This window comes from Garra rufa, chromosome 3 (genome assembly GCF_049309525.1).
Source record: "Garra rufa chromosome 3, GarRuf1.0, whole genome shotgun sequence".
Lineage (NCBI taxonomy): Eukaryota > Metazoa > Chordata > Actinopteri > Cypriniformes > Cyprinidae > Garra > Garra rufa.
The window spans coordinates 9,597,548-9,618,104 of record NC_133363.1 but is presented as its reverse complement, the minus strand read 5'-3'; the positions used below and the strand labels follow the sequence as shown (position 1 = coordinate 9,618,104).

The window sequence follows — 20,557 nt, the reverse complement described above, 5'->3', positions numbered from 1 at the left end:
GGACGGTGGCGAATGATTTACAGATCCTGAGCAACACTAACAAGCATCTAAACTTGTCAAATGTGGTAAGTACTGCCGCTGTAGTATAATGTTACACAGAGCACAAGTTAAAGTACAATGACTGTGCATTCAAAACAGCAGTTTCAATAAACCGCATATTATGCTGCGTTCCAGTCAGGTTTTTGAGCCCATAAATCATGACTTCAAACCACATTCATGACTTTGTAGAGTTCCAGGCAAGTCACGCCAAACTGCCTGAGCGCATTTATTATTATTATATTATTATTAATTTGAATGCAATGTTATATTTTCCTAAAGTCTATTTTTCCACCATGTACCACTTGCATAAACACCGCATCCGTATCGGGCTGTCATTGTTGTTTTGCGGGCTATGTGACATCAGAGCTCAGAAGTGGGAGTACATCGATCTAGTACGAGTTCACAGGTGGGAAGTCATGGGTTTGACTGCTGCTCCAGCGCACTTTCACCGGGTAGAAGGTTGCCAGGAACGCTGCATTAATTTTCCTCCATGTGCCAGCTACTGAAAGGAGCAGCTTTATGAAACAGCCAATCAGAGCAGAGCTCACATTATTATTCATGAACCTTCCAAATAAGGGAATAATAGACCATTTCATTCTAGGGACAAATCCTAGGGTTGTAAATGAACCTGTAAAACCATTTCTGTAGAATTTTTGCCCTTTTTCTATGTATGTAGATATCAGAGAACAATTTAAAATATTGTATAAATGCATTCTATTGCACCTTTAAAGGTTCTTCATGGAATCATCAATGCCAAAAAAAAACTTCACTTCCAGAATAAAAATTTCCTGATGATTTATACATCCCAAAGTGATCAAGGATATTCAAGTTGTTCTGTTTTCAGTCACAAAGAAATTGTAAAGAGTGATTTGGGTTTTGTTTGGGGGTTTTGTTTCATGTTCATGACTTTTATTTTTTTAGTTTGATTTATGCTGTTAGTGTCTTGCTTCCCTTTCCCTCATGTATTCCTTCAATTGGTTCCTCTGTGTGTCAATGTATCATGCTCTCACTGGTTGTTCTAGTCAAGTGTCTTGTTTCCCATTGGTTGGTTTGTGTCATGTGACTCTCATTGTTTGATGTACATAGCCCTCATGTTACCATTGTCTCTTGTCGTGTATTAATGTTGTAACCTGCTGTTGGTCCTGTTGATGGTTTCAAGTCAAGTCTGTTCAAGTCAAGTCAAGTTGTCAAGTCATTGTTTGGATTATTGTTTGTTTGGATTTTCTCTTTGGATATCAATAAACTGCACTTGGGTTCTCATCTTCAATTTGCCTTTCAGTGGACTATCTGTTACAGAAATTAAGGTTTTTGAGGAAAGCATTCCAGGATTTTACTCCATATAGTGGATTTCAATGGTGGCCAATGGGTTAAAGTTCAAATTGCAGTTTCAATGCAGCTAGGCTTAACACGATCCCAGCTGATGAATAAGGGTCTTATCTAGTGAAACAATCTGTCATTTTCTTAAAACAATAAAAATGTATTTACTTTTTGACCACAAATGCTCTTCTTGCACCAGCCACACCTCACAAATTATGTAATCAATTTGGGAGAGGTCACATGTGACATAGGCTAAAGTACTGACCCAGTGTCTATATCATTTTTTTTTTTAATTTAAGAAAATAACCAATCATTTCACTAGATAAGACCATTTTCCTCTGGCTCGTGTAGAGCCCTTTGTAGCTGCACTGAAACTGCAATTTGGACCTTCAACTCATTGGCCACCATTTAAGTTCACTATATGGAGAAAAATCCTGGAATGTTTTCTTCAAAAACCTAATTTCTTTGTGACTGAAGACAGAAAGACATTAACATCTTGGATCACATGGGGGTGAGTAAATTATCAGGAAATCGTAATCAGACAATTTCTGCCAAAAAAACTATATAACATATAACAGATATAACATTTTGAGTCACTGGAGTAGAACTGAATGCAATGGTTTGCATATTACACACCCAACTAATCACAGAAGCCATATTCATAATCTCAATTATTATTGCAGCTAATTGTCAAGCAAGCGTCTGCTTCAAAAATGACAGCAGGTTGCAGTAGCTGTCACCTTGCACTGCTGTTTCACAAATCTTTCCTGAACAGTGTGCTATTCTCAGAACGGAGAGAGCGAAGGGTCTGAACTAATCTCCTTGGGAACAGCTCTGTCTCGCCATATTTTACATGTTCAGTAGTGTGTTCATGTGTGCACAGGTTTGAGACGTTCGCCAAGAACTTCCTGTTTTTGTATGAGCTCCATTGTCAAAAAACTCCCATCCCTGCTGCTCAGAAGGAAAAAAAAACAAGCCTGCCTATACTGCATTTTGCACATACTTCAAATGGTAGGAAAGTAACACCTTTGGAGAGAACCAGATGCTGCTTCCTTAAGAACATTGAGATGTTAGAAATGGAAATAAGTTGTTGTTTTTGTCGAAGGGTCATCGTATCTCTGTCATTAGCATAAAAAGTATCTTTAGCAATTGTATTTTGTCTACGTAAAATGTAATGCTGATGTGGACGTATTTTTGTGAAATCTCTCTGAAAAGCGCTGCCATGAGATGAGTCCTGATTATAAACTCCACAGGGAGCTTCAGATAGGTAAGACAAAGCCAATCCGGATGTGACAGCAGCAGAACAAAACCAGAGAGAGGAAAAAAAAAAATACGACTATTATTGCCTACAAATCTTCAACCTAGCACACAAATAATAGCATATTCCATGCGTCAACAAAGTGCAGTATGCTATTATTCATCCTATATATATTCTGTCAGCAATTCAGACTTATAATTAGATTTCTTTATAGACTAATAAAATATTATTTTATATTTTCCCCCAAATGTGTCACTATATTGTCTTTTCAAAAACCAAAATTAATTTTATGTTTCCTTCTCAAGCAAGCTGTCATTTTTGCCTGGCCTTGGTGAAAATGTTATAGCTTCCTCCTCTAGTTTTGTTATATTTTGAACTTATACAAATGTAGAAGTCTCTGCTTTTCACAATTTAATAAAACAATGAAAAAATATAGTATAAAGTATAAAGTGTACACTTATATTGTTAATCTGGATTTATCATTGACAATGAAATCATTGACAATGCTGTAATCATACAGTCACATACTGCATTGGTCAATACTCACATTTAACTGGTTAAAAAATTGCAATAGCAAAAAGCATTAATTAAAAAAAAGCGTAAATTATCTCTTCATGGCGAACATGTGTGTTCAAGTTGTCAGTATGACGTAAACACATTTAAATATCTATTGTATGTTTGTAGGTTGCACTACAAATAATTATGATCCATCATTTTGATGGACTGTGTTGTGCATTTAGATAACATGTATGCTATTATTTATGCTCTTACGGTGATAATTAAAGCCTTTGTCATTTTCAAATCATATGCTGCCTTCATGTGCACCTGGGAAATCGGAAGCTACAGTTTGTCACGCATTAATGTTGGAAACATAACACAGGAGTAGAATAAACAAAATAATTATATTGTGAACAATAAACCCAAATACTACATATGAATATTATTTACTTATATCACTTATTTACACATGGTGTAAAAACAATGATTTTTGTGATACATAAAGCATATCATGATCGTCAACTGATCTGTACATCATATATGTAAAATTATTAAACCACAGCATGCAAAATAATTTGCAATAACTTGTTTCTGCCTATAAACCAAATGTGTTTTAAATACTCAATAACCAGGTTTATACATTTATTATCATTAAATCTCATTAAATTTGTTTAAAAAAGTAACTAATTGATTTTGATTCTTCTTATGATGGCGTGTTAGTGCCATGTTAAAAAAAAACAAAAAAACAAAAAAAAAAAACTAAGACTACGGAATTAAAGTTGTAATATTTCGAGAATAAAGTCGAAATATTTAGAGAATAAAGATGAAATTATGAGAATAAAGTCGAAATATTTAGAGAAAGTCTAAAAGTTGACATGTTTCTAGAATGAAGTAAAATTTGCGAGAATAACGTTAAAATATTTAGAGAATAAAGTCAAAATGTTTTGAGAATAGAGTCGTAATATTTCGAGAACAAAGTAGAAATATTTTGAGAATAAAGTTGAAATTTTGTGAATAAAGTTTAAATATTTTGAGAATAAAGGCAATATTTCGAGAATAAAGTCTAAATGTTTCGAGAATAAAGTAAAATTTTTAAGAATAAAGTCAAAATTTCGAGAATATTCTTAAAACATTTAGACTTTATTCTCAAAACATTTCATCTTTATTCTCAAAATTTTGACTTCATTCTCAAAATATTTTGACTTTATTCTCAACATATTATGACTTTATTCTCAAAATAATTCAACTTTATTCTCAAAATTTCGACTTTATTCTAGAAACATTTTGACTTTATTCTCAAAATTATGAAAATAAAGTCAAAATGTTTCAAGAATAAAGTCGAACTGTTTTGAGAATAAAGTCGAAATTTTGAGAATAAAGTAATATTTAGAGAATAAAGTCAAAATTTTGAGAATAAAGTCTAAATGTTTTAAGAATAAAGTTGAAATGTTTTGAGAATAAAAGTTGAAATGTTTCGAGAATAAAGTCGAAATGTTTAGAGAATAAATCGAATTACGAGAATGAAGTCAAAATATTTAGAGAATAAAGTCAAAATGTTTTAAGAATAAAGTCAAAATTTCAAGAATATTCTTGAAACATTACGACTTTATTCTCAAAATATTTCGACTTTATTATTGAAATTTTTACTTTATTCTTAAAATATTACAACTTTATTCTCAAAATTACGAAAATAAAGTCAAAATGTTTTGAGAATAAAGTGGAAATTTCAAGAAAGTCATAATACGTTGAGAAAAAAAGTCATAATATTTCGAGAATAAAGTCCAAATTATGTAGCAATTACAGTTCTAACATTTTGAGAGTTAGCCTGTGCATGCAAATGGCCCGGATTGAGAGCACTGGGAGAAGTTGCCATGCCACTGGAATTTATTTGACTGTATGGGATTATTATCATAAATCATACCATGTGTTATACTTGCAGGGACAGTATGCTTGGAAATAATATTTCATTTCTTCGATTACATTCATTAGGCCTATTTGTAGTGTGCCAGCCACCCAATAATAGCAATAAGCTTTGTGCTTTTGGTACTTTTAATATAAAACAAGTCTCAGCTTTATAGTTTTAGTCAGTTTTATAGCGAAATACAAACAATGTGTCTTGCAATAATACAGATTGCTGCATTCATGTGAATCAATCATCTTTTTGATTACGAGACATTCGTTTCATTAAATGATACTGTTTTCTTTGTGAAAATTTTACCACCAATTCCACAAAAAACATCTGTGGTGTCTAATCTTTTATTCTCACATGTATTTAATTAACAAACAACAATAAAACGTTCCAAAGGTTGAAGTGGACTCCAACTCATTAACATAAGTTATATTGTTGTCTTTTCTGAGGTATATAAGTGACTCTTCACAAGCAGTTTTATTCATAGAACAATACAGTAAATGATTTTAAATAATTTTTAAAATCTTCCATTCATTATTTGTAGCAAGCCAGCCACCCAGTAATAGCAATGATTGTGTGCTTTGTTGCTTCTAATATAACACAGCTCAGCTTTCAAATTCTGTCAGTTTAATCACAAAATTTGTTTTTCCCATTTATTTCAAGTTTATAGCACTATATAAACATGAAGGAACATCAGAAGAAATGAAAAGAAAAACAGTACAGTGTAATTTATTGAAACAAATGCCTCACTGTAATAAAAAATATGACAGATTTACATGCCGCTTAAACTGATGCGAATACAGCGGTCTGTCAAGCCACATTCGAGAGTGTGAAAAACACATTATTGTAATAGATATATTGTTTGTATTTGACTATAAAACTGAGATGCTCCCAATCTGGGCCATTTGCATGCACAAAAGGCTAGAATATTCTCTTAAAATATTTTAACCTTACTCTTGTAATTTCTACAAATTAATTCTCAGAATTTTGACTATTCTCAAAATATTTTGACTTAATTCTCGAAACACTTTGACTTTATTCTCGTAATTTAAACTTTATTCTCGAAACATTTTGACTTTATTCTCGAAATATTGCAACTTTAATCTCGTAATCTTATAATTTTTTTTTTTTTTTTTTTTTTTTACGTGGCACTAAACGGCATCATATCATCCACTACTTGCCATTTTTATGCAGGTTTTTTGTTGTTGTTAAAACTGTATAATCCACATTAAGGGACGTTTTTTATATAAATATTTTTGGAGTGTATGCTTGTGAACTGTCAACATATAAAGACATGCAATTTACTTTTACTCCTTTTGTGATTTTCTCGAAACACTTCGACTTCATTCTCGTAATTTAAACTTTATTCTCGAAACATTTTGACTTTATTCTCATAATTTTGACTTTATTCTCTAAATATTGCAAGTTTGATCTTGTAATCTTAGAACTGTTTTTTTTTTTTATGTGGCACTAAACGCCATCGTATCATCCACTACTAGCCATTTTCACGCAGGTTTTTTGTTGTTGTTAAAACTGTATAATCCAAATTAAGGATTATAAAAAATTACGTTTTTTATGCAATTGAAATACATCTTAAATGTAGGCTTAAAATTTTTTGGGAGTGTTTGCTTGTGAACTGTCAACATATAAAGACGTGCAAATTACTTTTACTCCTTTTGTGATTTTCAATATCATTTTATGTGCAGTTAACATCACTGCCAAGCACTAACAAAATATTCTGTAACACTGCCACTCAGACATTAACAAACACCATTGTTATATTTCCATATTTGATGTTCGGGCCGCCTCTGACTACCCCCAGAGTCTCAAAGATATTGGCAGAAAGCTCTGGAAAATCAAACAGCCACCTCTGCACAAAAACACTTATGACTATCATCCAGCCCACTCTTTCTGTCGCTATATTGTGTGTGACCGTGTACTGTGCGTTTCTCATATAAAGCCAACATGCACTACTTCAAACTAATTTGTGGATGAGGTTTTAATACTTATAGTGCAAACAACATAAAGTAATAACCATTTTCATTGCTGAGGTTGCTCCATTATCGCTCAAGAGACTTAATGGAGTTCTCAGTTATTTATCATTTCATCTCAAATGTTTCTATAAGATCTGTGAAGGATAAGATCCATTTGCTCCCAATTTAATCTGACTGATGTCTGGGGGAAACAATACAGATATCAAAGAGGTTTTATTTGTTTATTTTTCTTTTCTAAGGACACAGACACTAAATTAGATTAGTTTTGTGATCTATAATTATGTGTTGTCTGGGCACGTAGCTGTTCATCTGTATTAGCTATATTATTTTTCCTCTCTGTTTCAACAGAAAACAGAATTCATAATAATGACCAGACCAGAAGAAATGGCAAACAATACTGTACATTTCTCTTTCCTTTTAGTAAGATGTTGAAAACAAGCTGTTCTAAACTACATCTGCTGAAAAGTCCCTGGTGGTTTGTGAGCCTAACAATTCATCAGCATTGAAAAACTCATTTCTCACCTGTGAATCTTTTATAGGCTAATGCTACTGCAACCACTCTTTGTTGTGTGCTGGTTTTGTTCTGGGAGTCATCATGCTTCCGTAACCTCTTCCCTTTCTCATTCAGCCTGTTCTCTGCTGGATCAGGTATCGCGGCACCTTCTTTCACTTGTTGTTCACCCTTTTCCTGCCCTTTACCATCTTGAGTGGCTTCATCAGCTCTAGTGCTGCTCTCTGACTCTCTCTGAGGATTTGAGAGCACTACAGATCCTTCCATGTCACACCTGAAACCTTTCAGTTTCCTTTCTCTCTAAATATTACATTATCAAACTTATCTTTTATTTATTTGACCATAATATTCAGATAATTTTGAAGACCACAAGAGATTATTTGGTCACTGACATCATTGTCTCCTGAAAGAAGCTACAAAAAGGGGTTTTGCGGGGCATTTTTGAAACAAGCTGGACATGTCATGATAACCTGCACTCTACTGAACATTAAAGAAGGACATTGAAGAACAGCGCCTTCCTCAGTGGGTCAACAAGTGGGAACATGACTAGTTAAGAGCTATTTCACAAATGTGCAACAAAATTGGTGAAACATTTTGTGCTCCAGTGCCTAAAAATGGCTTTAAACATTTTTGCATTTACTGTCCCTTCTTCTAGGAACTGATTTTTCAATAGTTTCAGACAATAAACTAACATAACACTAAAATATTTTAAACATACAGGTGCCTCTCAATAAATTAGAATGTCATGGAAAAGTTCATTAATTCAGTAATTCAAATCAAATTGTTAAACGTGTGTATTAAATTAATTCAATGCACACAGACTAAAGTAGTTTAAATCTTTGGTTATATTAATTGTGATGATTTGGCTCACATTTAACAAAAACCCACCAATTCACTATCTCAACAAATTAGAATACTTCATAAGAACAATAAAAAAAAAAATATTTTAGTGAATTGTTGGCCTTCTGGAAAGTATGTTCATTTACTGTATATGTTCTCAACACTTGGTAGGGGCTCCTTTTGCTTTATTTACTGTCTGTGGCACTGCTGAGGTGGTATGGAAGCCCAGGTTTCTTTAACAGTGGCCTTCAGCTCATCTGCATTTTTTGGTCTCTTGTTTCTCCTTTTCCTCATTACAATACCAGGTCTGGTGAGTTTACTGGCCAGTCAAGCACACCAACACCATGGTCATTTAACCAAGTTTTGGTGCTTTTGGCCAAATCCTGCTGGAAAATGAAATCAGCATCTTTAAAAAGCTGGTCAGCAGAAGGAAGCATGAAGTGCTCTAAAATTTCTTGGTAAACAGGTGCAGTGACTTTTCAAAAAACACAGTGGACCAACACCAGCAGATGACATTGCACCCCAAATCATCACAGACTGTGGAAACTTAACACTCGACTTCAAGCTACTTGGGCTATGAGCTTCTTCACCCTTCCTCCAGACTTTATGACCTTGGTTTCCAAATGAAATACAAAACTTGCTCTCATCTGAAAAGAGGACTTCGGACCACTGGGCAACAGTCAATTTCTTCTTCTCCTTAGCCCAGGTAAGGTCTGTGGTTCAGGAGTGGTTTAACAAGAGGAATATGACAACTGTAGCCAAATTCCTTGACACGTCTGTGTGTGGAGGCTCTTGATGCCTTGACCCCAGCCTCAGTCCATTCCTTGTGAAGTTCACCCAAATTCTTGAATCGATTTTGCTTGACATGCATCTCAAGGCTGTGGTTCTCTCAGTTGGTTGTGCATCTTTTTCTTCCACACTTTTTCTTTCCACTCAACCTTCTGTTAACAGCTTGGATACAGCACTCTGTGAACAGCCAGCTTCTTTGGCAATGAATGTTTGTGGCTTACCCTGTCAATGATTGTCTTCTGGACAACTGTCAGATCAGCAGTTTTCCCCATGATTGTGTAGCCTAGTGAACCAAACTGAGAGACCATTTTAAGGCTCAGGAAACCTTTGCAGGTGTTTTGATTTGATTAGCTGTTTGGCATGTCACCATATTGTAATTTGTTGAGTTTTTGTTAAATGTGAGTCAAATCATCACAATTAAAAGAACCAAAGACTTAAACTACTTCAGTCTGTGTGCATTGAATTTGACCTGGCCACGTTTTGTTACATACCTTTCTATCAAAGTTATCTGACATTATCATTATGAATTTGTTCTGACAAAGTTTAACTCCATTTTCAAAACTATAGCGAATAAACCGTGATAATGTCAGAAATGTTACAGGTTTCTGAATAAATTTTGGTTTGACTGTATATCCATCCAAACAGTAAATACAAGTGGCATTTACTAGCAAATCTCAAATCACTTTCATTTGGTTGCAAAATGCAGCTATATATTATCATCCAACTCTCCAAATCTGAATATATAAGTTTGTCAAACTTTTACTTACGTAGGGATAGATATGGCAATCTCTTACAGATTGATTGCTTGTATCATCGCAAAATGTAAAGTATATCTTATCGGCCAGCTTTAATCTGCTAAATTACTTAATTTCATGTCGGTCCAAACCTGTAAGACTATTGTTCATCTTGTAAACACAAATTAAGATATTTTTAATGAAATCCTAGAGCTTTTTGACCCTGCATATACAGCAATACAACTACTATGTTCTAGAGCCCGAAAGGTAATAAGGACATAGTTAAAACAATCCATGTGACTCCAGTGGTTCAACTATTATGTTATGAAGCTTCAAGAATACTTTTAGTGCACAAAAAATAACTTCTTTATTCAACAATTACTTCTCTTTCATGTTAGTCTTCGTTGTGCATTCACAACAGCACTATGGCAGCAAGCCGAGCTCTCAGATTTCATAAAAATATCTTATTTTGTGTTCTGAAGATAAACAATGGTCTTGTAATGGTATTCTTGGTTAACGACATGAGAATGAGTAATTAATGACAGAATTTTCATTTTTGGGTGAGCTATTCCTTTAACCACACTAAATGCATTAAATTGACAGCACTAGTAAAACACCAAGAGAAGAGACCAATGTCACAGTCATTCCACTGATGCAGGTGAATAGAGCAAGCAAGGCAACTCACCTGAGGTGTCATCCCGTGACAGAGGTAAAGGATGGGAATGTTGTCAGTGTCTGGCCCTTGGTCGAGACACAAGTCAGTCTTCAGAGAGTTTCTCAGCTGAGAGAAAAATAAAATGAACGGTTTAGCATCAGCAGAATTAAATGGAAAATCAAGCACATGCCATTTTTTGCTTTCGCCCCTCTCTTTCACATATAACGCGTACAGCAGATAAAAACTCAAGGCTGTTTCTCACTTGCATCGTAATGTGGTTCAATTCTCTTCCTAATTACAGGTTCTAATTATAAAATTCATTTTCATAAGTGTATGCACACTCATGAATCATCTAAATGATATTCCAGCCAAGGTCCTCGGTGAAGTAAAAGAGCCATTCTGTCACGCCTTCCACGAATAACTTGAACTCGTTGCGCATCTGTTTACCTGATTTTACCTCCAGAGTATAAATCGCCTATTAGTAAAATCATTTCATGCAGAGCCTCAAAAACAATTTTCCTCCATAGGCTTCAAAGCATATTGCAACTGTTACGTCTAATGAAAATAATGTTTAAAAACATGGCTGTATCAGTGACAACAGAATTCCTAGCGGAGGACTTCAATGGATCGTATCTCTGTTTTGGCATTTTCCGTTGGATTCAGCTGAATACTGCTGTGCCTTTTATCACTGCGTGCTGAATTTCCAGCCAACGTGATTGACAGGCTCATCAAATGCAGTCACTCAGAGTAAAGTAATGAGGGCGAGAGCTATTTCTGAGCCCTTTACTCCCAGAATTCATTTCAATAAGGCTGACCTATTTTCCACAGTTTCTTCCTTTTAAATTGCGCCTATGAAAACACATATGATGAAATCAAGCACAGAATGAACACCTCAAGCAGACAGCCTGTTTTTGCATCAATACTGAGTCAAGTGCATTATTTAGTCTAGTAGGAAATAAAAAGTGTATGAATTGTTTGGACTTGACATGCATGGCTAATAAAAACAGTATGGGTGAGTCGCGCTCCGTTGGCATCATTTTGTCAAGCAAATTGGAAAATCCTCTTCAGACGCCTCGGACGGAACGGCGAGTGGGTGTCACACGTGGCGAGTGCTGCTCTCAAATCCTGCCTCAACGGTACAATATCTGGGCATTCACAATGAGCTGTAGCTTATTCAGCACTTGCAGGAGCCACGGTTAAAGCATTAGCCTTGTGGAGAGAAACTGTCTTGTGACTGCCGCTGCTCTGACTGGACTAATCTTTTCACATACAGGGTTTTATTACACACAATTTGATTCCAGATAACACCACACTGCTGGGAAATTAATCTATCTGAGAAGATATACAGTTATTTGCACTGTATTTGAACTCTTTATTTGCTCTTTCCATGTGCTGAGCATTTACGAGTGCTATCGTTTCATTGGGTTTAATACAAATACTCACCACTCCATATGCGATGGTGTCGGTATACATTCTCATCTCAGGGTAAATGTTGACTAGGTACCAGCGGAAGGTCTTGCACTGCAGCTTTTTCCTCAGTGCTTTCCTTTCTGCAATGTTACCGATGTCTATCCCTGAGTCCTGATGACACACAAACAAACACAAAAAGGTAGAGATACCAATGAGTTTAAAGGAATGATTTACACCATTACACAAATTCTGTCATCATTTACTCACCCTCAAGTTGTTCCAAACCTGTAAGAGTTTCTTTCTTCTGCTGAACACAAAAGAAGATATTTTGAAGATTGTTGGTAACCACACAGTTGCTGGTAGCTATTGACTTTCATACTATTTTTTTTCATACTATGGAAGTCAATGGCTGCCAGCAACTGTTTGGCTACCAGCGTTTTTTAAAATATCTTCTTTTGTGTTCAGAATAAAGAAATTCATACAGGTTTTGAAAACCTCAAAGGGGAGTAAATGATACAGAATTGTCATTTTTTAACCATCCTTTTAGCTCTATTTGGTTTGAGTTCATCTGTCCTACTGTTCAATCATTATCGAAGCTCAACAATTTAATCACTCAGATTTCATGTAAACACCAATGAGGACCAACACACAGACCATGACCGTGGCAAAACAACTTTAAATTTATTTGATCCCTAGCAGCATTTTCATGATTTCATGATTTACAAAATCAGCATGATCAGCCGATTTTGTACGTTTGCCCACTGATGAAGAAATGCTCAGTTTATCATTTTAATTTTAGGTTTATTTAGACTATGGGAGAAAAAAAAAAACGTAAAAATTGATTTGTGTTTTAAAGTAAGTATTTAATCCCCTATCAATCAGCAAGATTTCTGGCTCCCAGGTGTCTTTTATACAGGAAATGAGCTGAGATTAGGAGCTGTTTGTTACCTGTACAGAAGACACCTGTCCACAGAAGCAATCAATCAATCAGATTCCAAACTCTCCACCATGGCCAAGACCAAAGAGCTGTCCAAGGATGTCAGAGACAAGATTGTAGACTTAAACAAGGCTGGAATAGGCTATAAGACCATCACCAAGCAGCTTGGTGAGAAGGTTACAACAGTTGGTGCAATTATTCGCAAATGGAAGAAACACAGAATAGCTGTCAATCTCCCTCGGTCTGGGGCTCCATGCAAGATCTCACATTGTGGAGTTTCAATGATCATGAGAACGTTGAGGAATCAGCCCAGAACTACACGGGTGGATCTTGTCAATGATCTCAAGGCAGCTGGGACAATAGTCACCGAGAAAACAATTGGTAACACACTACACTGTGAAGGATTGAAATCCTGCAGCGCCTGCAAGGTCCCCCTGCTCAAGAAAGCACATGTACAGGCCCATCTGAAATTTGCCAATGAAAATCTGAATGATTCAGACGAGAATTGGATGAAAGTCTTGTGGTCAGATGTGACCAAAATCAAGCTCTTTGGCATCAACTCAACTCACTGTGTTTGGAGGAGGAGGAATGCTCCCTATGACACCGAGAACATCATCCCCACTTTCAAACATGGCAGTGGAAACCTGCTTTGGAAGTGTTTTTCTGCTAAAGGGACAGGACAACTACACTGCATCAAATGGACGAAGGACGGGGCCATGGACCACCAGGGCATTGAAAATGGGTCGTGGATATGACCCAAAACACCCAGCTAAGGCATCAAAGGAGTGGCTTAAGAAGAAGCACATTAAGATCTTCAGACCTTAATCCCATATGAAATCTGTGGAGGGAGCTTTTTTGAATTTTTTCTGGATTTTTTGTTGTTATTCTGGCACTGTTCAAATAAACCTACCATTAAAATTATAGAAATTATAAAATAAAATTGTTTTTTTTTTAATATATATATATTCTATTTTATTTCAGCTATAACATTCATTTTATTTAAAGTAACAATTTTTATTTTAATTATTATTATAATTTATTTTTTTTAAATCATTTTAATTAACTAACCCTAACCCACACAAATTGCCCATTATTTAGTATTTTCTGAACTAAATGCATCAACATGTCAGTAAAAATTAAAGTAGTTAACTGTCTTTTGTCATAATTCACTGAAAATAGTGGGTGATTTTAAATAACTTCATTATTTTGGTTTTAGATGTTGTCATTTTGAAATGTACCTGGTTGCTATGCACTAATATCCAACAACTGGTTCTTTAGAAAACATAATTTTTTTCTTTCTCAGATTAAGATGCCTCAAAGAAAAGAGAAGTTTTAATTATAATCGATTTATAGTTTTTTCCAATGTCCTCAATAAAATTTCTAATTTTTGGTAATATATCTAACAAAATACAGTTTCTTAAAGATACGGTCCACCCAAAAATAAAGCAAGGAATAAAATATTTGGAAGAATGTTGGAAAGTGAACAAGTTGGTTTTGGTTCTCATTAACTTCCCTTACATGGACAAAACATATGGCTGTCAGCATTCTTCAAATTATCTTATTTTGTGTTCAGCAGAAGAAATAAATGCATACAGGTTTGGAATGACATAAAGATGATTAAATGACTGCATGTTGTACCAACCAACGATTTTTAGTCATGACTATAATTGTAATATAGCATAGCCTTTCATCCTACAGTGGAGAAAGAGATTATCGAACAGGAGATATAAAATCAGACTGAATTGCCATTTATTATAGCAGTGATTTATGAAAATGCAGCATTGAGATCCATACTACTGGAACTGAAATAGCAAAGAACATCTCAGCTTATGTTGCTCAGCACACTAGAGTCATGTCTTTGTTCCTGCGTCAACAGTCACTTCCCGTTCTCCCTTTCCCTCCTCTCAACATTCAGCTTGGGTCTGGGAATCTGCTGCAATCTCACAACGCCTTCCGCTTTCACCAGATCTTAATTGCTGTCTCGCTGATAAATGCACAAGCAGGGCCAAAGCTCCCTAAATAAATGGAGCACTGGAACATATGGTTGGAAGCAGAGCTGAGGGCTGGAGAACTATAAATGAGGTAATGGCTGCTTAATAGACAAAAACAACTGTATTTCTCTATGCATTGTAATCACTTTTCTACAGTCTTTATAATCAGATTTACTTTCCAATTAGCCAAGTTATATATGATGGTCTGTGGGCATAATTTTTATTTCAGACAACAGAGTGTTTATGGGTCATTCCTGTTTTAACTTAGCAACTTAAAAAAAAAAGAATGAATATGCTTGTGACATAATAAATGGTATATCAGACTTTCAGAAAAAATATCTGGTCAAGCTCAGCCAGATAACGCTCAATGGCATCAATATAAAGTTTAGGTCAATCATCTGCAAGATGTTAATTATTTTAACATATACAAAATGCATGTTATTGTTTATTTAGTACTGACCTGAATAAAATATTTCACATAAAAGATCTTTACATGTAGTCCACACAAGAAAATAATAGTTGAATAGAATATAGTTACATGTTTCCCAGAAGACAAAATAAGTTAAGTTTACCCTGGTCTTCAAATTCAAAATGTTTTCACCTCCTGGCTCTTAATGCATGATTTTTCCTTCTGGAGCATCAGTGAGCATTTGAGTCCCTCAATGAGTTTTCCTCAGTGTGAAAAGATGGATCTCAAAACCATACAGTCATTGTTGGAAAGGGTTCAAATAGACTAAAATGCTGTAAAACCAAATCATTTGTGGGACCTGAAGGATTCTAACTGTGGATCATTCAGGTAAAAACACAGTAAGAATCAAGGGGGTGTAAACTTTTGAACTGGGTCATTTTTATAAATTCAACCATAATTTTCTCTTGTGGACTATATGTAAACATCTTCTATTTGAAATATCTTATTCAGGTCAGTACTAAATAAACAATAACGGATATTTCCTACTGACACACTACAGCAAAAGATAGAAATATTTAAAACCATTTTTAGCTGATAAAAATACAAGTGTTCTGATAATTTTGTAATTTTTGTTAATGTAACACTGTTTTACATTCATATGCATGCAAGGCTGCGACAATATTCAGCTGTTGCAGTATTTGTAGGCATTTCACATGTTCAAAATACATGTGACCATGGCTTTAGAAAGATTTATCCACCTTATTTTTCCTGTAAGAGCGGGCACAGCCATTTATAAATTTAATGTGTCTGGTTTCCAGTGTCATCCCCTTCCTGCTATTTTTAGCTCTACAAAACAGCTTGTTTTGCTGCTTGATATTACAACCTTTGTTTCTTACCATATTATTTTAATGTATTGTCTTAATTATAAACACTCTAGTTTGTAGCGCAAATAGTTTTATTGTTTACTGCACTTTGTTGTTCCTCTCATTATTTCCCTACAGCGGCTAATGAATTGGAAGTCTCGCACATTCACAAAAAAACAGCTTACTGCCACACTGAAAAATAATGGGGACAGGGTTGTTCTGGTGGCATTTTCAATATTCCACCATCAAGTAACAGTGAAAGTGAATGTTCTGGGAAGTGCTGGGGTCTGTGAATGAGTGGCGCTTGTGCTGCCATCACAATGAGGCAGTCTCAGTGGAAGCATAGATGTGTAAAAGTGAGTGTGTGTGGGAGGGTGCAGATTTTCTATGGCAGCATCAGTGGCTTGATTCTGATGTGGGTAGATACTGGCAACCAGCGTAACGAGACAAAGGAGGTGTGAAGGGAGCCCTTTTGGGTTCACTGAAGACTAGGTGTACTGCAGCATTCTGGATCATTTTAGGACTTTTTTACTACAAGCTGGAAGGTCAGACAACAAGTTTAATTACAGTTGAGGTCAAAAGTTTACATGCCCCTTTCAGAATCCGCAAAATGTTAATTAATTTAGCAAAATAAGAGGGATCATAAAAAGCATCTTTACATTTTTTGAACGTTCATTTTGCCATTAATTGTATTAATCCAGTGAGATTTTTGTTTGCACAAAGAGCGTGACAACAGTCAGTGCTCCACACTGAAATCTATCTGATCACATCATCATCCAGTCTGCCTGAAATAACATGATTAACAAGTTACTAGCATGATTCTAGCCTGATTAACAAGTTACTAGCATGATGAGCAAGTTACTAGCATGATTCTAGCATCATCACCAAGTTACCAGCATGTGTCTAGCATGACTAGCATGTCACTAGCATGTTGTTAGCACGATTAGCATGTTTCTAGCATGACTAGCATGTTGTTAGCATGACTAGCATGCTGTTAGTATTACTAGCATTTCACCAGCATGTTTTAGCATGATTAGCAAGTCACTATAGAATGATTCAAGCATGATTAACAAGTTATTAGCATGTTTCAACCATGATTAGCAAGTCACTAGCATGATTACTGACGCACAGCAAAATATAGAAGTAAATGATTTTTTTTTTTTAATACTGTAGTAGTATTCTAATAATTTTGGCCACCACCCTGCTAAAAAAACAGCATATGCTGATTAGGTATGTTTTGGTGCTGGGATGCTGGTTTTAGCTGGTTGTAGCTGGTTTATGCTGGTCCTTTGCTGGTTTATGCTGGTCCTTGACCAGCAACATGACCAGCATTAACCAGCAAATGACCACCATGGTTACATCATATATAAATATTAATTACAATATAAACAATACTCCCATGGAACATACACATAATCCCCCTAAATCTCTTTGTCTCTTTTGGATAAAGTGTGTTTTAGCATTTCTTATTTATAAGGCATGTAGGATAAAAGCATCTGCTACTTAACTGAATGTAAATGTCAACATGGCTTTCTAGCGGCATGTACAGTAGCTGACATAAAAGACCTCACCTCTTGTGGAATGTTCCAGGCCATGTAGACGTGGCTTTTAAATTCATCCATCCACACTTCAGCCACTCTCAGAGCATTTCTGCGTACGTGGGCAGTGAGATCCTCCGTGTAGGGTTTGTGAGCACGCTCAATATGGGCGATACGGGCACAGGGCAACACCTCCACACTTCCTCCACACTGCCACACCTACACAAATACACAGACAAAGAATCTAAATAAAAATACATTTTCATGCTGAGAAACAAAAAAGGCACAATTGTTGGCAGGACAGATCTACTAGTTGGCCCAGACTGAAGAGCAGATGAAGTGAAGATCTTGCATAACATAGCTGATTTGGACCACTCAGATCACAATGAGACCCTAAAGAGTCTGAAAGCGAATTTACTATGTGGCCTGTGAAGTAAATACATTTTAAAATAAAGGATAGATTACGAATGTACCCATGAATGTGAACACTGACTCGGTTCCAATATTAAGTGAGGCAGCTGTCTTCTATGGCAGTATCCTAACACAAATGGAAGCTCATACAGGGTTCATACACATTTTTACCAGTAAAATTCCATGACTTTTCCATGACTTTAAGTAAATATTCATGACTTAATGTTTCATGAAATGTATATGTATCAGGGCTCGAAATTAACTTTTTTACTTGGTAGCACTGGTGCTCCCAACTTCAAAAAATTAGGATCATCCAAAAAAAATTAGGAGCACCCAATTTCTTTTTAGTTATGTGCCATTCTTCATGATTAGCACACGTACATCTCGGAGATGTCTATTTGACGTCTGCATTTACATCTGCAAGACATCTACAAGACGTAGTTTGCTCATCTGCAATATGTCTATTGGACGTTTCCTATCAGATGTCAAATAGACCTCTATTAGATGTTTGTGATTCAGAATGTGTGTAAAACTGACACCTTACAGACGTCTGCCAGACGTTTGTACACAGCAGATGCTTTCCAGATGAAGAGATCTTTAACAGACATCCTGCAAACGTAGGTGTGCTTTGTGCGTTGTACAGTATATTGACACGGAGGCGCCAGAATTGTATCTGACAGAATGTGCGCTGTAGCACGAAATATACTATATTTCTACAAAAGCAGATTGTGGAGACCTTTTAATTGTCCACGATAAAAAAAAAAAAATTGTCATACTTCACACCCCTAATTGCCATGCAGTTTGTGCAACGCCGGAACAGGGTTTGGTTGAGAGAAAGAGAGAAAAAACATCCAATTCCAAGTTAAGCGGAGCGCAGTGTCAGTGACAGGGAGTGATTGATGGCTCAGGGCTCGCAAAATGTTAAAATCTCTGGTAGCCCTTTGGGCAGGTACTCATCAGATTTTGGGAGCCCAGAAATTAATTTAACTAGCCCAAATAAAAAAAATACCTTTTTTTTTAAATATAGAAAATCAGATAGTTTACATTTTAATCAAAAATGTTTATATGAAAAAAAGATATATAAGATTATATATATATATATATATATTTATATATATATATATATATATATATATATATATAAATTGCAATAATTTGACCATAAAGAGCTGGAAAAAAATTATTGGAAATAAAAATTAATTCTGTCACTAGGGGGCGCTTTAGGAGCGCTGAAATATTAGTTTCCCTAGTAACGGCTGTACACAAATCAGCATTAACGCTGTTTTGTCAGACAAGAAATGAGCATGCAACACGTTTCTGAGGACAGTCTGTTCCCTTCAGATACATTCATATATAGACATCAGTGCACCGTTTTGACTTTGAAACGTGCAGTGCACATATTTATTCAATGACATCATTGCCTTTTTGAAGATTTATCCAACCCTATCGTGATCGTCTTTCCGTCCCCAACTGTAAGACCTCTTAAAATTATAATCAAGACTTTTCTTTTACTATTTTAAATATTATAACTTTTTATGGCCTTACATTTGATACAAAACTGCGAGTCGCCGTTACCCCGCGCGACCGATCACGTGACCGATTGTGCGCTCGTTAACTGGAATTTAAACAAAATTATCAGCAATATTCTAATATACAGAGATGGTGAAACAAATTTCCATGACTTTCCAAAACTTTGTGGGTTAATTTAATTTTCAAAACTTTTCCAGGCCTGGAAATGGCCATTTTAAAATTCCATGACTATTCCAGGTTTTTCATGACCGTACGAACCCTGCTCATAAGTGACTGATTGAAAACACTACAGTGCAGTAGACTTTTAGAATCTGCAAAATGTTAAAAAATTTTACCAAAATAAGAGAGATCATACAAATGCATATTGTTTATTTAGTACTGACCTAAATATGGTATTTTACATAAAATATGTCTACATATAGTCCACATAATATAATAGTTGAATTTATAAAAATGACCTGGTTCAAAAGTTTACATCCCCTTAATTCTTAATACTGTGTTCGTACCTGAAGGATCCTCAGCTGTGTTTTATTTTTTTTGTTTAGTTATAGTTGTTCATGAGTCCCTTGTTTGTCCTGAACAGTTAAACTGCCTGCTGTTTTTTAGAAAATCCTTCAGGTTCCACAAATTCTTTGGTTTTCAAGCATTTTTGTGTATTTGAACTCTTTCCAACAATGACTGTATGATTTTCAGATCCATTTTTTCACACTGAGGACAATGAAGGGACACATATGCAACTATCACAGAAACTTCAAATGCTCACTGATGCTCCAGATGAAAAAAAAAAACATGCATTAAGAGCCAGGGGGTGAAAACTTCTGAACAGAATAGGGATGTGTACATTTTTCTTATTTTGCCTAGATATCTTTTTTATTTAATACTGCCCTTTCACAGGTTACAGAATTTTAGAAATTACATGTTTCC

At 35.4% G+C, this 20,557-nt stretch overlaps 1 protein-coding gene across 1 annotated transcript in view; it reads right to left on the bottom strand.

Annotated features, from left to right (window-relative positions):
* Positions 1–20,557, bottom strand: part of galnt18b (UDP-N-acetyl-alpha-D-galactosamine:polypeptide N-acetylgalactosaminyltransferase 18b) — a 148,934-nt gene that overhangs the window by 26,822 nt on the left and 101,555 nt on the right. The window contains exons 7-9 of the mRNA XM_073835761.1: positions 17,726–17,911; positions 11,988–12,125; positions 10,575–10,670 (exon numbers count right to left, since the gene is read on the bottom strand). Of these exons, the coding sequence (XP_073691862.1) occupies positions 10,575–10,670; positions 11,988–12,125; positions 17,726–17,911 (420 nt within the window). The remainder of the gene's footprint in view (positions 1–10,574; positions 10,671–11,987; positions 12,126–17,725; positions 17,912–20,557) is intronic.